The 23,972-nt window shown below is 49.8% G+C and overlaps 9 protein-coding genes across 9 annotated transcripts; 4 read left to right on the forward strand and 5 right to left on the reverse strand.

Annotated features, from left to right (window-relative positions):
* Positions 1 to 1,387: 1,387 nt before the first annotated feature.
* On the forward strand, positions 1,388 to 7,013 carry N7520_006592 (HECT-type E3 ubiquitin transferase UFD4; the record flags this gene model as incomplete). The annotated part of the gene is made up of 5 exons (XM_057140526.1): positions 1,388 to 1,662; positions 1,722 to 1,798; positions 1,863 to 2,497; positions 2,580 to 6,759; positions 6,817 to 7,013. The coding sequence occupies 5 exons, from the start codon at positions 1,388 to 1,390 to the stop codon at positions 7,011 to 7,013; spliced, it is 5,364 nt and encodes a 1,787-aa protein (XP_056994532.1).
* A 464-nt stretch (positions 7,014 to 7,477) lies between these two features.
* N7520_006593 (PaaI family thioesterase) lies at positions 7,478 to 8,412 on the reverse strand (the record flags this gene model as incomplete). Its single annotated transcript, XM_057140527.1, has 2 exons — positions 7,478 to 7,504; positions 7,558 to 8,412. 2 exons carry the CDS (start codon positions 8,410 to 8,412, stop codon positions 7,478 to 7,480), a joined length of 882 nt encoding a protein of 293 aa, XP_056994533.1.
* Positions 8,413 to 9,014: 602 nt separating this feature from the next.
* mak5 (ATP-dependent RNA helicase MAK5) lies at positions 9,015 to 11,517 on the reverse strand (the record flags this gene model as incomplete). The annotated part of the gene is made up of 3 exons (XM_057140528.1): positions 9,015 to 9,875; positions 9,934 to 11,208; positions 11,272 to 11,517. 3 exons carry the CDS (start codon positions 11,515 to 11,517, stop codon positions 9,015 to 9,017), a joined length of 2,382 nt encoding a protein of 793 aa, XP_056994534.1.
* Positions 11,518 to 11,713: 196 nt separating this feature from the next.
* On the forward strand, positions 11,714 to 13,048 carry N7520_006595 (tRNA methyltransferase TRM7; the record flags this gene model as incomplete). The annotated part of the gene is made up of 1 exon (XM_057140529.1): positions 11,714 to 13,048. One exon carries the CDS (start codon positions 11,714 to 11,716, stop codon positions 13,046 to 13,048), a length of 1,335 nt encoding a protein of 444 aa, XP_056994535.1.
* Positions 13,049 to 13,388: 340 nt separating this feature from the next.
* N7520_006596 (sulfite reductase subunit alpha) lies at positions 13,389 to 16,532 on the reverse strand (the record flags this gene model as incomplete). Its single annotated transcript, XM_057140530.1, has 1 exon — positions 13,389 to 16,532. The coding sequence occupies one exon, from the start codon at positions 16,530 to 16,532 to the stop codon at positions 13,389 to 13,391; it is 3,144 nt and encodes a 1,047-aa protein (XP_056994536.1).
* A 633-nt stretch (positions 16,533 to 17,165) lies between these two features.
* N7520_006597 (MFS transporter) lies at positions 17,166 to 18,818 on the reverse strand (the record flags this gene model as incomplete). Its single annotated transcript, XM_057140531.1, has 5 exons — positions 17,166 to 17,251; positions 17,314 to 17,487; positions 17,537 to 18,364; positions 18,422 to 18,667; positions 18,728 to 18,818. 5 exons carry the CDS (start codon positions 18,816 to 18,818, stop codon positions 17,166 to 17,168), a joined length of 1,425 nt encoding a protein of 474 aa, XP_056994537.1.
* A 713-nt stretch (positions 18,819 to 19,531) lies between these two features.
* N7520_006598 (acyl-CoA dehydrogenase family protein) lies at positions 19,532 to 21,037 on the forward strand (the record flags this gene model as incomplete). Its single annotated transcript, XM_057140532.1, has 4 exons — positions 19,532 to 19,864; positions 19,924 to 20,174; positions 20,242 to 20,849; positions 20,904 to 21,037. 4 exons carry the CDS (start codon positions 19,532 to 19,534, stop codon positions 21,035 to 21,037), a joined length of 1,326 nt encoding a protein of 441 aa, XP_056994538.1.
* Positions 21,038 to 21,618: 581 nt separating this feature from the next.
* N7520_006599 (uncharacterized protein) lies at positions 21,619 to 22,370 on the forward strand (the record flags this gene model as incomplete). The annotated part of the gene is made up of 2 exons (XM_057140533.1): positions 21,619 to 21,657; positions 21,711 to 22,370. The coding sequence occupies 2 exons, from the start codon at positions 21,619 to 21,621 to the stop codon at positions 22,368 to 22,370; spliced, it is 699 nt and encodes a 232-aa protein (XP_056994539.1).
* A 269-nt stretch (positions 22,371 to 22,639) lies between these two features.
* Positions 22,640 to 23,644, reverse strand: N7520_006600 (NAD(P)-binding protein; the record flags this gene model as incomplete). The annotated part of the gene is made up of 1 exon (XM_057140534.1): positions 22,640 to 23,644. One exon carries the CDS (start codon positions 23,642 to 23,644, stop codon positions 22,640 to 22,642), a length of 1,005 nt encoding a protein of 334 aa, XP_056994540.1.
* Positions 23,645 to 23,972: the final 328 nt, after the last annotated feature.

The raw sequence follows: 23,972 nt of genomic DNA on the forward strand, positions 1-23,972 counted from the left end.
TGCGGTCAAACAGGTCAGGAGAGTAATGCTCCACAGATGGCAGCAACTATTGCATGGATCCGCTATATCGCACTATTGCCAATTTAATAGCCATTTCAAGGTCATCAGCAGTAAATTGTTTTAAAAAGATAGCCAATATGTTTTAGTGTAATTTTTAAGGATAGACTATATTCAGCTCTGTTACTTGAGATGGGTCTACTTATCCAAGTCTTTTGAAGATGGAACTTGGAAGCAAATGTTGATAGTAGGAATCGGATTTATTTGATATTAGGCAACGAGGACAAAAGAACCCTATGATTTTTTTTGCAATGTCTCGAAAACAGTTGACAGAAGAATGGTATAGAAGTAGAAACGCGTTTCTGTGAGTATTGTAAGAAGTGAAGTGGTTAGAGCGGCACCCAGTCTCTACCCGAACAAGCCCTGTCACTTGTCAACGTTGGATGATATGTCTTTTGCCGCTATATCAAGCTCGGAATAGAACCTGAAGGTGTTTCTGTAATTATATATGGATACAATATATACGGATTAATATTTTGCAAGGCTATCCGTGCCCATTTTAGGCGAAATAACACTGCGTGGTGACCTAGTTATCTTATCTCATCACGAATGTTGCACTTCCGCCGCCTGACGCTCTCCGAATCCAATCGTCACAAACCACAAACTTCCCTTCTCTTCCCCTCCCCCCTAAACATCACCCATCTTGTTTTTCATCAACCCTCGTCCTTTTCTATCGGGTATATGTCAACTTTCTTTTAGTTATTCGCTGGTTCGTCATTATAGCCCCAACGCATCTACCGCCGGTCCCCCCTCCAAGTTCCCCCCATTGCTCGCCCTTTCACCCGCTTCTCGGCCAGCTTATAGGTGTACGGATGGCGGGTTGAAGCGGTGCCAACGTCTATCTACTCTATTCCGACTCCTGACCCGGTAACTTATGGCCAGACAAAGGCCCATCAACCGTCAGGACCCTCTCGAGGATTATTCCGTCTCCCCCGCAGGAGCTGCCACCTCTTCTGCCCTGAGGTACTTCCCACCCAATTCCCTTCACCACTTAGTCCACCGCCCCCAATTGGAGCCTCGTCGTGATCCTGCCTGGGAGTTCCTGAGGCATTTTTCAGGAGAATAGAACCGATGACGCCTGTTATTCTGGATTACTTCGTCTTCATTCTGTATTCCTCAGGTCAAATTTCCCAAACGTCATTCGGGCTGCGGGGAATCTTCATACCTAACCACTGAACACTCAAACACTCAAAACATCCCATCATTTATTCTTTTCCACCTTTCATGTCGCTTTTGCCCCTCTAAACATTTTGGAACTTTCCCCCATTCTCTTTTTTTTTCGTCTTCCCTCATAATTTCATCATCACATCAAGCAAATCACTTTCTTATTATGTCTTCCAGAATCACTCGCTCAGCTGCAAGGCTTGCCACAGACCCTCCTCCTACTGACTCCGGTCCATTAAATCCTGCTGGTTTGGCTTCTCGCAAACGCAAAGCACCGACGCGTCGAGATCCACAACCAGACGCCCCAATCCCGTCTACGGACCTCTCGCCCCCACGACGATCAAAGCGACAACGAACTGCAGCATCTCAGCCAGCTCCTGCTGCCCCTGCTGCCCCTACGCCACGTCGAGGCTCTCGTCGCTCAAACATGTCACAACCTGGGTGAGTTGATTCAATCAATCGAGGATGTGAACACAACTGATCTCTTCTGTTCTTATAAGACCATCTTCTCGTCCATCAGAGGATTTAAAATCCACCACCCCACCGCCTCCCTCGAGGCGGAGATCCGGTCGAAATGGTAGGTCACGACTTAAAATCACAAATGGGTTGTTGCGCTGTTTAACAAAGTTATTTCCATCTAGATCACCCTGCAACGGCACAGTCTCCACCCCCACGCCGACAAAAGAAGCGCTCCGCGAAATCAAATCCCGATGTCGTAATGCGAGATGCGGAGGAAGAACTTGGAGAGCAAGATAACAAGGAAGAGCAGGAAGGATCCCCTACGGGCGATAGCAATGATGGAACTAACCCATCGGCCTTTGACGATGAGGATTTGGATTCATTCCATAGCAGCCTTTTCGGCGGCCGAGGTACCATGGGCCTACAAAGTACCCTTCGTGCTCTCACCGGCATGATGTCTGGCATGTCCTCGCGACTTCGAGATATGCTCTGTAATCTGAGAGAGAAGGATAACCCCTCAATCCAATTGATCGCCCTCCAAGAGCTGTCAGACCTCTTGCTCGTCTCCAACGAAGACAACCTCTCCGGCCAGTTTTCTCCTGACCCATACGTGAAGGAGCTGGTCACCTTAATGCAGCCAAACCAATTCGGTGAAGAGAACGCAGAAATCATGCTTCTTGCGTGCCGTTGCCTTGCCAATCTCATGGAGGCCCTTCGAGGATCTGTAGCCAATGTTGTCTATGGGGGTGCTGTTCCCATCCTGTGCCAGAAGCTCCTGGACATTCAGTTTATTGATCTCGCTGAACAAGCTCTCAGTGTACGTCGTTCCTTTGCTTCTACATATTGTGCATTTCTATATATATATATTGTGGATTCGACACTAACGAATTGTTGCCCAGACATTGGCGAAGATTTCAGTAGATTTCCCGGCTTCGATCGTGCGAGAGGGAGGTCTGACGGCATGCCTGACATACTTGGATTTCTTCGCTACAAGCACTCAGCGCACCGCTGTTACGACTGCCGCGAACTGTTGTCGCAATCTTCCTCATGACTCTTTCCCTGTCGTGAGGGATGTGATGCCGACCTTATTGAATGTATTGTCCAGCAATGATCCTAAAGTGGTTGAGCAGGGATGTTTGTGTGTTTCACGCATTGTGGAAAGCTTCAAATACCGCCCTCAAAATCTGGAGGAGCTGATTGAGCCTGCCATGCTCAAGGCCGTTCTTCGTCTTTTGCTTCCCGGGACTACTAACATGATTGGCTCCCACATCCACACCCAATTCCTCCGTGTGTTGGCAATTGTGTGCAAGGCCAGCCCTCGGCTGTCTATTGAGCTTCTGAAGATGGACGTCGTCGACACCCTGTACCAGATATTGACCGGTGTATCGCCCCCAGAGGACGTCGATAGCACAGCAGTAAAGATGGACAGCGTCCTGGTCATGCAGGCATTGATCCACCGACCTCGCGAGCAGGTTTTTGAGGCACTGAATGTCATTTGTGAATTACTCCCAGGTGCTCGAAGTCGCGAGGCTTCTCGATCCGATAATCTGCTCAGTGCGTACTTTGACAACAGTATGTCCATCGGCTTGAAGTCTGCGAAAGCGAAAGAGAATCCCGTCGAAAGACGGGAACTTTTGGAAGGCTGCAAACCAGAGCTCAAACGTTTTGCAACGATCTTATTTCCTACCCTGACAGATGCATACTCGAGTACAGTCAACCTGCATGTTCGCCAGAAAGTTCTGATTGCGCACTTGAAAATGCTTCATATTCTTGAGCCAAGCTTGATTGAGGATGCCCTGCGAACAGTACCATATGCCTCATTCCTGGCCTCCATTCTCTCCCAAAAGGACCATCCGTCTCTGGTCTCTTTGGCCCTGCGATGTGCAGAGCTTTTATTCCAGCGCCTCGAACACGTCTATCAACATCAATTCCACCGGGAGGGTGTCATCTCAGAAATTGTCAAGCTAGCTGATGGAAAGCTCACCCCCGAGGAGGAAGGCCAACAGACAAGCAGTGGTAGCAAGGACGCTGCTGGAGCATCTGCTGATGTTGACATGGAAGCAGGTGATGCACCTGGCAGCAATGATAAGAACGAGGATTCAGAAGACGAGTTGGAGAATGAGGATGAAGAGGATGGTGACGAAGACGGTGATGATCTCTCAGATTCCGAGAGCTCGTCCATCTCTGGTCATCAATCCTTGGAAAAGCTCGACGGTGCTCTCAATGACCTTGTTATTCGAGATGCTCAAGACTTTATTAAGATCTACGAAGAGGGGCATGGAGATTCAGTGCGAAATGAAGCCCAGAAGATCCTCAATGACCTTCAATCCTTAGCGACCAAGATTCGCAAGTGTTACTCCACTCGTGGAGACAATAACGGACTGTCTCTCTTCCAAAGCCTGGCTTCTTACTTTGACGGAGATGCGCTGGAGAGCATAACTAGTTCCGAACTTTTGAATTCGGGAATTATCGATGTTCTTCTAGACGTCCTGACGGACTTCAAGGCACCGTGTATTAGGTATGCACGGTCGGCCTTTTTGCAGGCCTTCATGGGTGCAAGAATTTCGGAGAAGGCTCAGAGCCAGAGCACCGCAACCACGCCATTCAGCGTGTTGATTCGCAAGCTTCAGGATTTGCTTAGCCGGACTGAGCATTTTGAGGTGCTTACTGTCAGCCATAACTCTCTCGAGAATACTCGCACCAATGCTACATACATGCTTGGAAAGCAGCTTAGGTTGAAACTCGTTGCTGAAGACGGGACTGAGGTTCCTCGCCCTTACAAAAACCTCATGGTGTCGATTCACGCTATTGCCACGTTCAAGGCCCTGGATGATTTCCTCCAGCCGCGAATTGCGGCCTCGGATCGTCCACGCCAGTCTCGCACTAGGGATGCGATTCTCTCCCAAATTGCTCAAGCAGCGCGCATGCGTGATCAACTCACTTCAGAAGCCTCCCCCCAGACCCCAACATCTGGGGACCGACCCACTCGCACCATAGGAGCCAGTGGACATACAAATGAGGCCCTTGAAAGAAGCAGCGCTCAGGGGGTCCCAGGATTCCCACCTCAGCCATTCCAAGAAGATGATGAGCATGAAGACGAGCCCCTGGAGTGCGCCGATGAGAGACAAATCACTGATGATGAAGACGAAGACGCCGAGGATGCGGAAGAGGACGAGGAGCTCAATGCAATTGTTGATGACCTCGATGATGACCTCGAAGACGATACCGTGCATGACCCGACTGCCGTGAATATGGAGGTCGCCTCCTCTGGCAAGGTCACCGCACGAAAGGAGGATGGTACTCGAGTTGGCACCCCGTCGCATTCTACCCCGTCTTCTAAGCCTTCTACTTCGGCAGCAGGGCCCAGCCCCACTGCACAAAGCTCGCTGGCCACTGCCGGGCGTCCATTCTCGTCCTATGCAGCAGCCATGGCCTCGATTCCTCAGGATTGGCACATTGAGTTCTGTGTTGATGGAAAGCCAATCTCTAGCGATACTACCGTATATCGTGCTGTCCATCACAACCGTGAGCACATTGATGAGGCAAAAGTCAAGAATGTCTGGTCTGCTGTTCATACTGTCACTTACAGACGTGTTCCTGGCCCACCGCCACCAGAGCCGTCTACCCTTGCTGCTTCTGGACAAGAAGCTTCTTCTAATGCTGACGGCCTTGAAATGCCTTCCTCTTTGAGCAGAGATGCTACGACTGCATCTATTTTGCGCCTGCTTCGTGTTCTGCACGAGATGAATGCAACCATCGATGACATACTGATGGATGCTCGTGATCGTGCCAAGATCACCCCGGAACCCTTGGCCCAGTTTATCAATACCAAGCTTACTGCCAAGGTGAACCGCCAGCTGGAAGAACCGTTAATAGTGGCAAGCAGTTGCCTTCCAAGCTGGAGTGAAGATTTGGCTCGGTTGTTCTCATTCCTATTTCCATTTGAGACGAGACACCTCTTCTTGCAGTCAACCTCATTCGGCTACTCCCGTGCTATGACGAGGTGGCAAAACTCACAAAGCGCAGAGGATAGTCGACGTGACAGACGCGATGATCGGCCGTTCCTCGGTCGGCTTCAACGCCAGAAGGTGCGTATTTCTCGAGCTCGTATCTTGGAATCTGCCATGAAAGTCATGGAGCTTTACGGGTCGTCCCCAAGTGTCCTTGAGGTGGAATACTTCGAAGAGGTTGGAACTGGACTGGGTCCCACTCTAGAGTTTTACTCCACTGTTTCGAAGGAGTTCTCCAAGAAGAAGCTAAAGATTTGGCGTGATACCGACGGTTCCTCTTCTGCCGACTATGCTTTCGGCAAACGTGGACTTTTCCCGGCTCCAATGAGTGAAGAACAAGCATCCCAGGATTCTGGCAAGAAACTGTTGAATATTTTCAAGGTTCTTGGAAAGTTTGTCGCTCGTTCTATGCTTGACTCGAGAATCATCGACGTGTCTTTCAATCCGGCATTTTTCCGCATTGCTGACACACTGTCTTCGGTCGCCCCATCCCTCGGAACAATCAAAGCTGTGGATGAAGGCTTGGCCAAGTCTCTTGGTATGCTGAAGCAATTTGTTAATGCTAAGAACGCAATCCAGGAGGACCACACTCTTTCTCAACACGAAAAGACCAAAGCCATTCAAAACATCGTGGTGGATGGTGTTCGGGTCGAGGACTTGGGCCTGGATTTCACCTTGCCCGGTTACCCGTCGATCGAGCTAGTTCCAGGTGGCTCTGATGTCTCATTGACCATCGAGAACGTTGATCAATATATTGAACGAGTTATTGACATGACCTTGGGTAGCGGTGTTCGTCACCAAGTCGAGGCTTTCCGTGTTGGATTCTCTCAGGTCTTCCCATTCTCTGCTCTTCGTGCTTTCACTCCCAATGAATTGGTTATGCTGTTTGGTCAGGCCGAGGAAGACTGGTCCATTGAAACGTTGATGGATTCTATCAAGGCAGATCATGGGTTCAATATGGACAGCAGAAGTGTCCGGAACTTGCTGCAGACCATGAGCGAAATGGATAAGCAGCAGCGCCGCGATTTTCTTCAGTTTGTTACTGGTAGCCCGAAACTCCCTATTGGTGGTAAGCGTTGTCTTCTCAATCCTCATCTATAAAAATCATGCTAACGTTTTCTTACAGGCTTCAAATCTCTTACTCCAATCTTTACGGTCGTGTGTCGTCCGAGCGATCCCCCATACACACCGGATGATTACCTGCCTAGTGTCATGACCTGTGTGAACTATCTCAAACTCCCCGACTACAGCACTCTGGAAGATCTCAAGAGCCGACTGTCTGTTGCCATCAAGGAAGGACAGGGCGCCTTCCACTTGTCTTAGATGGACTTATTTTCCATGCACCAACCCTTCCCTCGCAATTCCCGGTCTCTCTGCATTCTACTGACCCGCAGCGCCGGCAATGCCGGCGCAGTACTCTTGCCCCGTCTCTCCCATCAGGAACTGGACCTTTTTAACGACGCGATGATGTGCAATTTGCTGATTTATCCTTGATCCCCCAATTCTCAACTTTACTTTTCGGCTGGGCTGATTCTTTCTTTATTCCTTTTGAGTCAAGGGGCGTCAAGGTGGATTCCCCCTTTTCCTAGTGATATTAGATAGCAATGGAAACTGTTTTCTATCTGGCTCCCGCTCTCAATCTTAATCCTCTGTGTATCGTAGGTTCTGGGTGTATGAAGGTGTAATACCTTCGGAATTAATTTGAGTCTATCTATTCTATGTCTATGTCTATGTCTATCAAACGAACCAGCATTATCGTAAGAAACGAGTTGGAAGGCTTGCAAAGATCAGGTACGGTAAACCGACACCATAGACTAGAACCAGTTAGTACTTCAGATCCTGATAACCATCATGTCAATAAACTCACATCTGCAAACTTGGGCTCCACAAACAAAGCCTTAGCTTCGGCAACCATAACCGCCCCCTCACTATCTTCCCTCAACAGACTGGTATCCGAAGTGAACCCAGGCCCACCATGAGCCATAGGCAAAGCCAACGGAAGACAGAACATCCGCCCCTCCACCCATGCCTTCCGTCCCTCAACCTTAGTAGTTTCAGCCCGCAGCACATACATCCGATCCGGCAGAGCAGGCTTTCTGAAATCCACGTTCAGATTCGCAGTCATTCCAAGCCCACTAGGAAACGCAGCAGAGACACATCTAGCAAACACCTCATCAAACAAAACAGAGAGTAACCCCCCATGCACGAAACCAGGATGTCCGCACAGATCCCGACCAATATGGAAAACAGAAACAACGCTGCTCGCCTTGCTTTTCGAGGATCCGTTCTTCTGCGTCTGTGAAGAGGTCCACATATACGGTGCGAGGGCTATCTTGCCTTGGCCCGCTAGACTCCCGCCCACGAAATGATGTTGTCGGATTGCAGGCGGGATGGCGAGGTGCGGGCGTGATTCTTTGTAGTTCTGGTGAGATTGGCGGAGGGATTGCACGAGAGGCATCTGGGAGATAATGGTGTCCAGGCTTGTGGGTTCGTTAGGGTTGGATTGACATTGAGATTGAGGCTTCTTGGTGGGCTTGGTATGGAGGAATGGGGCTTCTTGTGTTTGGCTTTGAGGAAGAGCTTGTTCGTGGACCACAGCTGATCGTGACGGTCCTCCTTGGTGAAGATTGGCAATTGAGCCCAGGCCTGTGGGTGAGAAGATTCTGGTGATTGAGAGCGATGGGCGTGTGAGCCATCTTGTCGCTAGAGGAAGTCCGGACATTGTGGCTTATATTGGTCTGTAGAGATGGATGAAGGCGTGAGATGATGATATAGGCTTGCTATGGGGTTTTTACATACCTCGTATACGTAGCCGATGAACTAACGCACAATTATATGCGGCTAAGTGGAAACTCGGCACTTGCTACTTAATGTAGGTTGTATATCAGGCCGAGTTGTTCGGGTACTTCTTGGTCGAGTGGATTGGATATGCAGGTGTCCTGGATATTTAAAGAACAGGGATTCCGAGCTTGATCCACTAGGAGATTAAATGGATCCTCCATCCGACTTCATCATTGTTGGAATTTTTTTCTCCTGGACCCAGTGGGGCGAGAAAGTCCCGGTTTTCGGCGGGTCGGAATGCTGCCGAATGGGAGATCTCGGTATGCCGATAAGATCTGTCCACTTCAATGTTTCAGGTCTTTACATTTCAGAAATATGCTCTTAGCTGCTTCAATAATGCTGGAATTGTAGGTATATAATTGATGGAAATTTTCTTAATGAAAAATGGTTATGCTATATTGAGGGTACAATTTACAGATCAAACATCCTCGTTGGTATTGGATAGGTCCATATCATGCAACATAAATAGAACCAATAAGCTGTTTAGAAGCTCAGAGGATCAAGGTGACCGAGGAAGGATTTGTTACCCTCGCCACGGAGCAGAGCCTCAATGTCAACACGACCAGCGGTGAGATAACGCTCGCTAACACCGATATTGATGCGCTGCGAGAGTAGGCCTTTCAACTCGGCTCGAAGCGCACCCAGCTCGGCCTTGCTGATACCACTGGCCTCCTTTTCACGGCGCTCTCGACCACCACCACGACCGCGACCTCGGCCCTTGGAGTCATCGAAGTCATCACTGTCATATTCAACACCAAGATCTTCGGCTGCGGAACGCATCCAATTGTCCTCTGCAGAAACCTTCTCCTTGGCGAGATTGGCGTCGGTGATCTTTTTGGCTAAAGTGATACGTGGTTTCACACGAGCGACAACACGGCGGTCGATCTCGAGAGACTCCAACGGTAGTTTCTTGGCACTGACGTTAGGGTTCCGAGCGTGGACCTTGGCAGCGAGACGAGCTACGCTGACGACCTCATCTGGAGAACAAATAATAACACTCTTACCCACAGCACCAGCACGGGCAGTACGGCCAGATCTGTGAACGTAGGAATCAGCTGCACGGGGTGCGTGGTAATGGACGACAAGTTCGATGCCCTTGATATCGAGACCTCTGGCAGCGACATCGGTCGCGACGAGGATAGAGCTGGGGTCTGCGGTTGGCGAGGAGAAGCGCTCCACGGAGCGAAGTCGAGCCTTCTGTGCCATGCTAGAATGAAGGCCCAGAGCGGGGAGTCCCAATGCTTGCAGCAGCTGAGTAACACGGCGGACGGCGGAAATAGAGTTGGTAAAGACAAGTGTCCGGTGTTTAGGATAGTAGAGCAAAAGTGCGTAAAGGTAGAGATCCTGATTTGGACCGGTCAGTGATGTTATCTCAAATGAACAGTGAATGTGGTTTATTGACCTTCTCCATTGCAGGGCATTCAACAATTCCCTCCTTGAGTCCCTCTGCCATTTGCTGAACAGGGTTCACGTCGATGAACCTGGGCTTCTCTTCCCGGAAGTTGAGCTTCTTAAGCAAGTACTCCATCGATTCTTTGTTGTCCATGAGATCTCCTCCTGTCCAACGACTCTTTCCAGCAAGCTTTTGCTGGAGATCCTTGTGGAATGTAGCCGAGAAAACAAGAGTCTGACGGGCCTTGAGTACATCATGTTCTTTTTCATCCTCTTCTTCGTTTTCTGGGAAGTCGTTGTGTTCCTGACGATCCAAGGCGGCAATGATTTCTTCCACTTCCTTGAAATTTCCTTGACTGAGCAATCGATCCGCTTCATCCACAACTAGGAAGCGAATCTTCTTCATTTTTTTGATCAAACCTGACCCAGTGCTCAAGATCTCCCACACACGACCCGGTGTACCAATAACAATATCAGCAGTGGCAAGTTGTCTTTGCTGCTTTTGAATGGCCAGACCACCTGTGACAAGGGCAATTCGTGCATTGATATCTGGGGCATTCGTGATCAAGTTCCCGATGTGCTTGCTTAATTGAACAGCCAGCTCTCGAGTTGGCGAAAGGATGAGAGCCATTGGGGCTGTTGATGGCTTCTGAGCAGATTCGATCTTCTTTCCTCGCTTTTCCAGATAATGTTCAAGAATTGGAATACCAAAGGCAAGGGTTTTGCCGGAACCTGTTGATGCCTTTCCAATGACGTCGTGACCATCAAGAATAGGAGGGATGGAAGCTTTTTGAATGGCACTGGGAGTACCAAACTTCAACTTGGAGAGACTAGTAAGGATCTCAGGAGATAGGCCAAGTTCGTCCCAGCCTGATACATCCACTTCGTCATCACTATCGGCCTCTTCGAGAGCTTCAAAGGAAAGATTGGCCTTGAACTTGGAATCTTGAGCAGACTTTGCGTTCTTGTTCTTGCCATCCTTTGGTTTGGCCTCCTTCTTTTTGGCTTCATTGGTCTCTTTGGCCTTAGCCTCCTTAGCCTCCTTGGTCTTCTTAGTCTCCTTGGTCTCCTTGGTCTCCTTGGTCTCCTTGGTCTTCTTAGTCTCCTTGGTCTCCTTACTTTTCTTCGACTTCTGATTATCTTCCTTCGGCTCTGGGACCTCGTTCGCTGTGGTGGTTGCCTTTTCGGTCGACTCGCCATCGCTGAACCCTGACCATTCTTCAAATGCAGTCTCTTCGGCCGTTGGGGTTCTTAAGATGGACTTCGTAGATTTGCCTGACTTTGCCTATTACCATTTTGCATTAGTATACAAGTAAAACCCCAGTTGATACCCGATAGCTATTCATACCTTGAATTGAACCGTGCCATTGCCTTGGGGACGAATGATATCCACGCCGTCAATCTCCTCCAGTCCGAAGAAACCTTCCGCATCTTCCATTCTGTCAGGCATAGCCACCTCTTTCCAGTTCAGATCATCAACTCCAACCGCATCCCATGATTCCTCTTCCGGAGCCTCTGCGACCTTAGCGCCCTTCTTGCGCTTTTTGGCCTCAATGACCTGTGTCTTGGGATCGCGCGCTCTTTTCTGACCCATAATGACAATGAAACCTGCTTCGAAATATTCAGGTTTGCGAGTATGAACAAGATGCGCAGAGAGGCCGATGTAAAGAATTGCAAAGAAAAAAAAGCGGCAGAAAAAGTCCGCCTTGAAATCTTATCGCTTGGCTCCCCACGTTGGAATTTCCGCGACAAACTCTCAATTTCAATAACGTCGCCTGCCTTTCATCAAGATGGGTAAGTCGTCCAAAGACAAGCGCGATGCGTACTACCGTCTTGCAAAAGAGCAAAATTGGCGCGCCCGGTCCGCCTTCAAGTTGATCCAAATTGACGAACAATTCGACCTCTTCGAGCACGAGAACCCGGATAAAGTGACAAGAGTGGTGGATCTTTGTGCTGCGCCAGGAAGTTGGAGTCAGGTCCTCAGTCGTGTCTTGATCAAAGGCGAAAGTTTCGGGCGGAGAGCATGGCTCGAAAAAAAGCGCAAGGAGCAGCAGGCCCTACAGCGGGGTTCCGGTCAGCCTTCCAGTGACGAGAATGATACCGACGATCACTATGAAATTGGAGAGGCCGATCCCAGCGCAGAATTGAAGCCTCGTAAGAACGTCAAGATTGTTTCCATCGATCTCCAGCCCATGGCGCCACTCGAGGGCATCACCACTCTCAAAGCCGATATTACCCACCCCTCCACCATTCCTCTGCTGCTGCGCGCACTGGACCCCGAAGCATATGAGTCTTCGTCAACCACCTCCGACTCGCCATCGAATACTCCTGCGGCTATCCGGCAACCGCACCCCGTCGATCTAGTCATTTCCGATGGTGCACCAGATGTCACCGGCCTCCACGATCTCGACATTTACATCCAATCTCAACTTCTATATGCGGCCCTCAACCTTGCCATGGGTGTCCTTCGCCCAGGCGGTAAATTCGTTGCTAAAATCTTCCGCGCCCGTGATGTGGACCTCCTCTATGCCCAGCTGCGCACCGTCTTCGAGCGAGTCAGCGTTGCCAAACCTCGGAGTAGTCGCGCTAGCAGTTTAGAAGCATTCGTCGTGTGCGAGGGATTCATTCCTCCTGTGAGCAACAATGGGGTCGTTGGAACGGCGGCATTGAAGAACCCTCTTTTCGGCGGTGCGGCGGCGCCGAGACCTGTATCGGAGGATGGCAACCTCGCTGTTGAGGTGCCCGAGGAAGACGAGAACGCTCAGTCACAGGCTATCCTTAGGGAAGCCACATCTGGTGATGACAAAGTCTCTGATCCAAATCATTCCACAAAAACCAATTTCCTACACCCCACTTCCCCGCCAATGGACCCCCCATCAACACAGAAGCCCTCTCCTAAATTTTCCGAGGAGAACCGGTGGATTCCTTCGTTCATTGCTTGTGGAGATCTCTCTGCTTGGGATTCTGATGCATCATACGCTCTTCCGCCGGACTATGTCAGCCTGGACCCTGTTCAACCTCCGACTGCGCCGCCATATCGCAAGGCTTTGGAGTTGAGGAAGAAAATGGGCGGTGCTTACGGCAAGACTAAATACTTCAAGTCGACTAAGACGGCCCTAGCATGATCTGTTTTCGAGATGTGCTAAAACATGCAATGATCAATGGATTTAACGGATAGACGACCGATTATGATGTACAGGTAGTAGGTACGATGTTATAGAGGTCAACGTGAAAGACCTAGCTGTTAGAGTCGATACCCATATACAGACGGTCTTCAGACGACAAAATAAAGAACATATTACAAATAAACACTTGAATTTCATAGATGAATTTCATGAAACAGATAAATGCATTTTGAGATCTATATGCAAATAGCGCTAGGCCGAATTAAGACGGTCTAAAGAGGGGGAATAGCCTAAACAAAAATGCCAATCATCACAGATCATGTCAAGCCACAGCTCAACTCTAGTACACCTCCAGAACATAGCGCTCCTCATCCTTCAATTTCTCAATCTCCTTGCGAGTATCAACCTTCTTGCCGCTAGCCTTGGCCTCAGCACCAATAGCCTCCTCAAGGACGGCAGTAACATCGGGCACGGGCCAAGTGGGACCGCAGAGGTAGAAAGCACCTTCCTCCTGGATGTAAGCCTTCCGGATTTCAGCCAAGCTCTCGCGCATACGATCCTGGATGTAGATCTTCTGAGGCTGATCACGGGAGAAGGCAGCGCCAAGAAGGGTGATGACACCAGCCTCCTGGTAAGCCTCCCACTCCTCACCGTAGCAGTACTCCTCACGCTGGTGACGGGAGCCCATGTACAGGAGAACGGCACCAATCTCCTTGCCCTGGGCCTTCTCGAGAGCACGGTGCTGCACGAAAGCGCGGAAAGGAGCGAGACCAGTACCCAAGCCAGCCATGATAAGGGGCTGGGTAGACTTGGGCGGCAGCTTCATCACACTGGACTTGACACTGACGGTGATCGGGGAGCCGACCTGCAGTCTGCTCAGGTAGCGGGTTGCAAGACCGAAACGATCCTTGCCGTTGGGGGCGACCCAGTTGACGGCGACGATCATCAGGGCGACGGTATTGGGGGTGACCTTCTGGCACGATGCGATAGAGTACTCGCGACGCTTCAGGGGACCGACGATGCGGACAATCTCGTGGAAGTCGGGGTGGGCGGATGGGTAGTCGAGGAGGATGTCGGCGAAGGTGACAGTGTCGACTTCGGCGCGGCGCTTGAATTCGGCAGCACCATCGGGGCCACCGAGGGTCTTCAGATCGGTCTTCTCCTTCTCGTCGGAGGCGAACTCGGCGAGGGCCTCGTAGAAGCGCTTAGGAGGGCGACCGAAGATATCGACGTTTTGAACCAGGGCCTGGTAAACAGTACGGTTCTCAAAGACGTTGGGGTCCTCGCGGCTGGGAACCTCGACGATGGAGTCGGGGTTCAGTCCGTAAAAGGCGATGAAGTCCGAAACATCCTTGGGGTCATTCTCGGCGTGGACACCAAGAGCCTCACCAATGTCGTAAGTGAGACCAGTGTTACCAAGATCGAACTCAATGTGGAAGATGTTACGGTCGTAGGTGACGGGAGTAAGACGACGGTTCTCCTTAACGTGAACGGTGAAAGTCTTCGTAGCCAAGTCGGGGCGGAGAGCATTTCTGGTGCCGAAGGCCTCCTTGAATGCCAAACCCTGGGCAGCGGTTTGCCAGTCCCGAAGTACGCTTGGCTGCTCGGTCTCCTCCTTGTCGAAGGAAACGAAGCTGTTGGCGGAAATGTCCTTGGGGAGCTGGGGTGCCTCGCTGACACCTTCAGGCTCCTTCCAAGCCTCGGGGATCTCAATCTGGCGAAGGACCTTGTCAAGATCCTTGCTGACGTTGTCCAAGGCCTCAGCATTACCCAAAATAGAAGCCAGCTTCTTCGTGGCAACGGCTTCCTGGGAGGGAAGGGCAACGCGGAAGAAGGCAGCCTGGAGGATGAGGGCATCGAGAGAGGCACCTTCAATGGCTGACGAATCGACCACAAAGAGCGAGACACCGCGCTGAGCAATGGCCTGCTTGAAGGCAGCGGGCAGCTTCTTTTCGAGATCCTCATCCTTGACACCAGGAGCGCTCACAATGATCTTAGCATTGTCTTTGACAGATGCAAGAACATCGACATCGTTAAGCAGTGCAACGTTTCCAACGTAGGAAACGTCAGCGGCGGTGACGGAGTAGGGAGCGTCAACGATCTTGGCGCTCTTGCGGATATCAACGCGAATAGCACCACCTTGCACAAGGTTATCGTGGATTTTGCTGGTGGTGACATTGCTTGCAGAATCAGCAGCAAGGGCCTGGCTCAAGGTTTGAGTGGCAGACTCAGTGACTGAGCTGTCGACATCCCAGAAGGTGTATTCCTGGACGGTGGAGTCCAGCAACTGCAGAGGAGCGGCCTCATCAGTCACAGTGTCGATAGAGAGAATCGGCTGGTCGAAGATGCGCTGGAATGCAGCAGCAGTGGTGATCTGGTTCCAGATTTGAGAGCGGGGGTACTTGAGCTCAACACAACCGGGATTGTGCTCACGGCCAGTGGCAAAGGTCAAAGCGGCCAGCACGTCGTCATAGAGAGCGGAGTGAACGCTCTCCTCTTGGACAGCTTGCTCATTGGCAACCTGTCCGAGGACGCCAACAGTCTTCACAGACTGGGGCAGGACACGCAGGAACTCCTCCTCGATGAAGGGACGGTAAACGCGGACGTTGACGACACCAATCTTAACACCACTCTTGGCCAGGGAGCGAGCAACCTGGGCCGCGAGAGTAGCCTCCACGGTACCAAAGACGACCAAGACGGAGCTAGGTTCCGAGTGTCCGTGGTACTCAAAGGCACCGTAGTCGGTGCCAAGTTCGCCGTTCAGGCTCTTGAGCAGATCCAAAACCTTGCCCTCGGAATCAAGGTGACGGTTGCGAGAATCATCAAGTGTCTTGCGAACGGTCTCATAAGCGCGGGCCAAGCCCTCTTTGTCAAGGACATCAATGACGCGAGTGGTCTCGCGTCCAACGCGAACACCATCATAGATGTGGATGGAGGGCAGGACAGAAGCCAGCAGAGTGGTGAACAGAGCCATGTGTTGAGACTCGTGAGCAGAGGCACTGGATACGAGACCAAGACCGAGGTCCTCAGCCAGAGAAAGAGCGGAAGCGTAGTCAGACACGAGTCCCTCCTCTCCGGCATAGTCGGCAGCAGCGACATGGGCCGCCACCGGACTCGCCACAGAGTACAGCAGAGAGAGCTGCTCAAGAGCAGCGCGCATGTAGGGCAGAGTGGCAGAAGAAGCCACAATTCCCTGGGGAACATGGCGTTTCTTCAGGTCAAAGTCCTGGGAGAAGAGGTAACCGAGAGCCATGTTTCCAGCGCCCTGACGGGTCTCCATGGTCTTAACCACAGGAGACTCTCCACTGGTATTTTTCTCTTGTGCCGCAGACCATTGCTGGAGGGCAGCATCAAGGTCGAAGGTCTCGGGGGAGTACGAGAAGATCTTGTCACTGAGCAAGTATGCAACCTGCTGAATCAGGGTCTGGGCAGTGACATATGTCGGGCCCGAGAGGGCAGAAAGGGCAGGGTTTGTAGCGCCCATTGTGATTTTGAATCTTGTCTAGATACCGGGATGCAAAACACCGATATCACAAATAAATGACAAGAAAGAAATCACCCCAAATAAGAGAAGTGTGGAGAGAAGGAGGGGAGATCTCGTCCGAATGCCCGCAAAGTATAGAAAAGCCCAGGGCAACTTGCCTTATCGGGGATAGTGCCAATCACGCAATCACGCAATCACGAATTTTCTTATCGATAAGAACTCGGGCGGCCTCCGATGGCAAAAACTCTAAAAATTCAGCAGAAAAGTTCCGCTTTAGGTTGATGACTCAGCACAATTGGCCACTGTGCCTGAGGCAGTTATCAATGTCCCATGGGACAATTAACCTTAATGTTGCAAACTCTAAGACTCTTTCTTATTGTAAAAAATAGCTGACACCAGTAGTATCTTGAAATAAGTAGCATTGAAAAGTTATGCGCTCAAAATGTTCGTGAAAGCTTTGAAGTGACAATCTACGTGATCAAAATCAACTCGACTTCAACATTGAATGCATCGTTCCCTTCCGAATCCGTTTCTTGGGGGGTTCTAAACATATGTCCTTCACAAATCCGTATGAGTTTCTCCACGGACAAACCTTGCATATGTACTCACATATCAAGTACGTTGGTAAACATTTCATGCCGAAGTACCACCCTCTGTCGGCTGACGTCCCGACACAAAAAACCGATGGGTTAACAGGGCAATGACCAAGCAGAGAGAAGCTAGATCAAAATATCTAAGCAAATACATTCTAAAAAGAAGTCATCTTGGAATCGGGACTCACCTAACGTCATACTCATAACATCAAAGCCAGAATTCTCTGAGACAAGTCCTGCTAACAGCGGCCCTAGCATAAGACCGAGATTGAATGAGATCTCGGTCATTGCAAAAACTCTCGAACGTCCACCATGGGCACCAAAAATGTTGCGCTGTTTTGACTCAAACTCCTCCAAGATTGCTAAATATTGTCAGTGATTGAGCATAGAAGGAAAAATGATCTCATTTACTCAGTGCATGCAACATCCCCGATCCCTGAATCAAGGGTAACATCATTCCAATGCCAATCATTGAAAAAACAAAGATAGGTTTTCCATGGTCTTCACCACTGGCCCAGGACATGCCATTGCCAGGAAGACCCATGATCACAAACAGAGGGCTTAGGAGAACCCATCCAATCGTAGTAGGGTATCGCAGACCGACGAGATCTCGAAGCCAGCCTGAGAAAGGACCAAGGACAATTGCTGGGACACGAAGTAGTAGGAACATGGTCCCCACGTCCAAAGGTCCCCATCCAAAGATTTGGCGAAGGTGAACAGGCAAGGTGGTATTCAACGCAGCAGTGAGTACAGAGCTGATAAAGACATTTGCGAAACTGACTATGACGCGGGGGTCGGAGGCCATTATAAAGTAGAAGTTGGATGGTGGAGGTGTCTGCTGGGCATCACCGTCCTTGGAGTGAGTTTTGACGATTGGTGAAAGCAGTGGAGAGGCTTCAGAGTTGTTGATCTCTGCAGTACTTATGTCATCTCCGTTCGCCTCAGCAGACTTGTCTGAGTGTGATCCTTGTGGTTCAATCAAGATCAACCATACGAAAATATTGAAGATGAGAACCCCTATCGGCAGGTACCAAGCAGGCCAGTACCCAGCCAGCTCTAGTAATGCCCCTGATAGTGCCGGGCCTCCAACAGTGCCAGTCATAACGACAGACATGCTTAGTCCCATCATCTTCCCGACATTTCCCTCTCCGGCATTCTCGGTCAATATGGCAAGACACACAATCCATGCTGCCGCTCCTGCGATACCTTGAATAACTCGACCCAGGGTCAGAGCCCAATCTATTGAGTTGTCAGAGGCGACATCATAAACCAAGGAAATCTAATTGAAGAACTTACAGGTCGGCGTGGCAGCAACAAGAATAGTTCCTCCCAACGCGACCGAGAGAGAAACAAGAAGTGGAGATCGTCGATTCGATGTCTTATCAATGAAATGGGCCAGAATAGGAGCTGATAAGAGTGTAGCGAAGCCATGAATTCCCAGCAACGACGTTGTCAATTGTTGTGTCAAAGCCGGATCCTGCCGCAAACGAACTTCGAGCATATAAGGCAAGATCGGAACCACGAAGCCATAGAGCAACACCTCTTGATCGGAATGTTAGATTCGGCATAAGCTATCCGGACAGGAAAGTATAGTGGGGTTACCAGTCAACAAAGCCAGACATGCCGTCCCTATGATCAAGGACCGGGACGAGCGCCATCCATAGCCCATTATGGGACTCGCAGGGGTCGCCATCTTGATAGACGAAAACCAAAGGAGAGAAAAGAAGTGTATTAGAACATGTAAAATCCAGGATGAGTCATGACGGATAGAATTTATTATCAAAGTAACATCGCCCCTCACCGTAATGCAGAGCCCGAGCCTCGAACTTGCGCGTTTTTAGTATCTATAACGTGATTGGACATCAGGATCCACTGATAACTGAGTTGAAGAGATGTACAGAACAGTTATTTTGCGTAGTAGAGTATGAGATGAATCTTAAATCAACATTTCAATAATTAGCAGCGGTGGCGCAGTGGTAACGCGTGAGATTGCAATTATACTTGCAAATCATCTCAAGATCCCGTGTTCGAACCACGGTCGCTGCTTATTTTTTTTCCTCGGAGGCCTTTTTTTGAAGCGCGGTACTCCACTATCTGCACCACCGGTTTCACCTGATTTCATGTTTTAAGTCAGTATAGCACCTTGAAGTGGCTAACCTAAATACATGAAGTTATACACAGTACTTATGTAGATCATGACTCAGCAAATGACCATGTGACGTACTATAAACCGAGCCTCGGTCGCCAGCCAAATCCCTTTGCGGAGAAAGCGGAGTAGGTTATGGACCCCAGATTCCGATAAAGCTCTATCTATGTAAACAACCTTTTCCTGCATTCCCCAGGTTTTCGCATCTCAGAGCAAATCATCAAACTTCTTTCTATAGCTCATTTTTGTCATCTCTGAATATGGCAACTAATTCTATCAACCCCATTCCTTTCTCCGAACCGCCTTATTTGCGCGGCCTGCCCTCACCATACATCACCGATGCCCATAGTCGCTTCCAGCAAGCGTGCCGCAAATTCATGTGGGAAAATCTGATTCAACATGCAATGGAATGGGAGAAGGAGGGCACAGTGCCAGAACACGTTTTTAAGACATTCAACAAACACAACATGTTGTTGCCCAACATGCCCGCCCCCCTTCCTGTCGACTGGCTGAAACGTCTTGGCATCAATGACATTCTCGGTGTCAAGGTCGAGGATTGGGATTATATCTATACAGGAATCTATCTTGACGAGGTGAGTTGTCAGATCACAGTAAAGATCTCCATACTGCAATACTAACAAACCGTTCCTAGCTGGCTCGGTCAGGTCTAAGTGGCCCTGGAGGTTCTCTGAACGCAGGATTTGCCTTTGGAATCGCGCCCATTGTCAAGTTTGGCAGCAAAGAATTACAAGAGCGATTCCTCCCTGATCTTCTTACGGGAAAGAAACGCACTTGCATCGCCATCACCGAGCCAGAGGCTGGTAGCGATGTTGCGAACATAGTCACCACTGCTGTCAAGAGTGCTGACGGAAAATATTACATTCTGAACGGGGCCAAGAAATGGTAGAATCCCTTATCGTCGACTTCTTCTTTATAACAAACAGAGACATGTTCCGCTTACCATCATCAGGATCACCAATGGCATTTGGTCCGACTACACAACCATGGCGGTGCGTACTGGCGGCCCAGGTCCCAGCGGACTATCAGTCATGGTCGTGCCCCTTAAAAACTACCCCGGTGTCACAATGCGTCGCCTCAAGGTCGCTGGCCAGAAAGCAGGTGGAACAACATACATCGAACTCGACGATGTAAAAGTTCCAGTATCCAATATCATCGGCAAAGAAGGTGAGGGCATGCGCCTTATCATGACAAACTTCAACCACGAGCGCTTGGTCATTTCTGTCGGTGTCACCCGTCAAGCACGTGTAGCTTTGTCTGCTGCTTTCTCGTACTGCCTTAAGCGTGAAGCTTTTGGTAAGACTCTGATGGATCAGCCTGTGGTGCGGCACCGACTCGCCAAGGCTGGCGCCGAACTCGAATCAATGTGGGCCTGGGTTGAGCAGATTCTCTATCAACTTTGCCATCTTAGCAAGGAAGAGGGTGATCGCCAGCTCGGTGGATTGACAGCTTTGGCTAAGGCGAAGTCTGCCATGGTACTTAATGAGTGTGCCCAGGTTGCTGTGTTGCTGTTTGGTGGAAGTGGCTTCACTCAAGCGGGCCAGGGAGAGCTTGTGGAGGGTAAGTTTGACTTTTCGAGTGTATTTTTTGGACGCTAACTGATCTTCCCTTCAGCTATTTACCGTGATGTCCCTGGTGTTCGTATTCCCGGTGGTTCGGAGGATGTCCTCCTTGACTTGTCTGTCCGTCAGTTGGTCAAGATTTATCAAGCCCAGGAGAAGAAGCTTTCCCAAAGCTCAAGAATTTAGATATACAAATGGGAAGAGCTTTTTTCAACATGCCTAGTGTCTAGTTACTCTCACCATGAACAACTTCAAGGCGAAATTGTATTCAGGTTGCCCATGGACATACGTATGCTTGTAATATTTACAGACTTTGCGCGGCGCATTTCACGCTGCCCCTAGAACAAAAAATTTGACTAATATTGTATTATACCTCTGATACCATTTACCTACCCTGTCTCCTACTTGGTCTCCTACTTGGTCTCCTCTTCAGTATCCCAGGTGGGCCTGGTCTTCCACTCAGTCTTCTATCCAGCCTTTTACCTCCTCTCCTATCTTACTAATTACATACTATCTTAAGAACTCTCTAAGTAATTATTAGGAAGCTAGGCGAACTCTTCAAATGTTATTGGTCACAAAATATTGGTCAGAGGTTAGGGCAATTGTCCGAATCTGGTAATTGTAACTAGTAGTTAAGAGTTGGTGCCTTATAAAATTAGGTGTCGATAGACGCTCCAGCTCCACAATGACGAAAGGGAAACCCTCAAAACGTTATCAAGCCACCATTATCTACCAACCAACCTTTAATCTCGAACTATAGAGCAATAATGGCGAACATAGCACTACTCGGATGTACGGGTATGGTGGTAAGTTTCAAATTCCCCCTACAACCCGACAACACCATTGACCACCCCTCCAGGGCTCCCACATCCTCACCAGCCTGATATCCAACCCCAACGTCAGTCGCATCGACACCATCTCCCGCCGCACCCCAGCAGCAGCCAACGATGCCCCAGCAAAACTCACCACCTTCGTCTCCGACGACACCACAAAGTGGGCAGCCCAACTCTCATCCCTAACCCCTACACCCGACATCTTCATCTCAGCCTTCGGCACCACCAGAGCCGCAGCAGGCGGATTCGAGAACCAATACAAAATCGAACATGGTCTGAACATCGAGTTAGCACGCGCAGCCCGCGAGGCCGGCGTCAAGGTCTATGTGCTTATTTCTAGCAACGGTGCGAGCAAGACCGCCTCATTCGCTTATTCGCGTATGAAGGGCGAGATTGAGGAAGATGTGAAGGCGCTTGGGTTTGAGCATACGGTTATTCTGCGGCCCGGCTTGATTGCTGGAACCCGTGGAGAGAGTCGGCCTGTTGAGGCTGCTGCTCGGTTCGTGGCGGGGTGGATGGGGAAGCTTCATTCTGGGCTGAAGGATCCGTGGGCTCAGGAGGCGGATGTTATTGGACTGGCGGCTGTTAAAGCTGGGTTGAAGGCTTTGGAGGGGGATGTTCCTGCTGGTAGTGAGAAGGTTTGGTTAATTGAGGGGAAGTCTATTATTGATATTGCCAAGGAGTGAGTGCTTGCTCTGGCCAGTTGGGTTGAGTCCGACTTTGTACGTTTTTTTTTAGATATACGATCGGTTAGTTCTGATTTAATGTTTATTATTGTCTTTTGACTTGAGCACTTGATGGTCCCTTTGTTGAAAGTAACAGTGACGGTTAAGTATCTATGCAGTATGCAGAATGCATATTCAATAATATGTTTTGTTCATGACGTTTGACATCAGATACACTTTGACCTTGAAATCATGTACATACAACACGAATAGCCATCATATTTCCTCTTTTAGTGATCCTCAGACAGTCCGACCATATCCAAAGAGTCCTTCCAAAGTCTAGCCTCATCCTCCACATTGTACGTGCAGCTGGAAGTCATCCAAAGAGCATGATTACCATCATCCTCACCACACTTAGCAACAGCACAATCATTAAGGTACAGACCACCCTTTCCTTCCAACTCCCTGGAAATTGCAGCCCACACTGTAGTAGCAGCTCCTTGCTCCACGCTTTTCTGAATTTTGATCATATCCTCATTCTGCAGCATCGCACCAAGCTCTTCGGCAGGCAAGTGCTGCGCCAAGCCTGTAGCAATGATACCAGGATGAAGACTAGTCGCATGCAGCCCACTCGAGCCAAAACGACGCTCAATCTCATTGGCCATGTAGATATTTGCAAGCTTCGACTGAGCATAAGCGCCCCAAGGCGTATAACCACCCTTCTGGAAATGATAGTTGTCTGAAGAATTGAGAGTGACGACAGGGGGCACAGCAGAAGCGACCACAACGACCCTAGATTGAAAATCCGCCGAGGACCCAGCTAGTAGAGCAGGTTTGAGAAGGTTGAAGAAGAGGAAATGGGACAGATGGTTGGTTGTGAATTGCAGCTCATAGCTACCCTCCGTCAGCTGACGTTCCTGGATAGCCATGATTGCGGCATTGGTGATGAGGATTGTGATTTGATCTGTTTTGGAGAGAATGGCGGCGGCGGCGGCTCGGACACTATTGAACGAGGTCTGGTCCAGGTGTATGAGCTCCATCTTGGTAGCGTCGAAGATGTCACCGAGGGCTGTCTTTGCTTTAGCCAGGTCTCGGGCTGTCAGGAAAAGTCGTGCTCCCGTGGCTCCAAGAGCACGCACGGTTTCGATGCCGATTCCTGAGGAGGTTCCGGTTATCACGATGACCTTGTTGGTCAGCCTCCCTTCCATTGCCTCATCTTTGATGATTTGAATTGCTGTGGGTCGGGCATCACCAAGACCTTGGGGATTGGCGTGAGCAGCGGCATAGCGAGACATTGTATAATAGATGTTGAAGATTTGCAAACCTTGATATGAAATGTTATACAAAGTTGAATGCTTGGAGACAAGGATACTTTTATAGTCGCTAACTATACTTCAGTTCTAGTACTAAGACATACTGGCTGACATTTTTCACCATTTATGGTTAGCTCAACTGTGCTTATTCCCATGGCTGACCCTTTTTTCCTCTTTCGGACTAGAGCGAACCACCTCCCCTCTACATATATCTGAGTCTTTAGGGATTCGGAATCATCTTTCCTACAAGTCTCCACAGAATTGACTAGCTCATCTCCATCACATCAGCATGCAGACCACGGTACATCAA

Source organism: Penicillium odoratum (genome assembly GCF_028828045.1).
Source record: "Penicillium odoratum strain IBT 22623 chromosome Unknown utg000005l_segment0_segment0, whole genome shotgun sequence".
NCBI lineage: Eukaryota > Fungi > Ascomycota > Eurotiomycetes > Eurotiales > Aspergillaceae > Penicillium > Penicillium odoratum.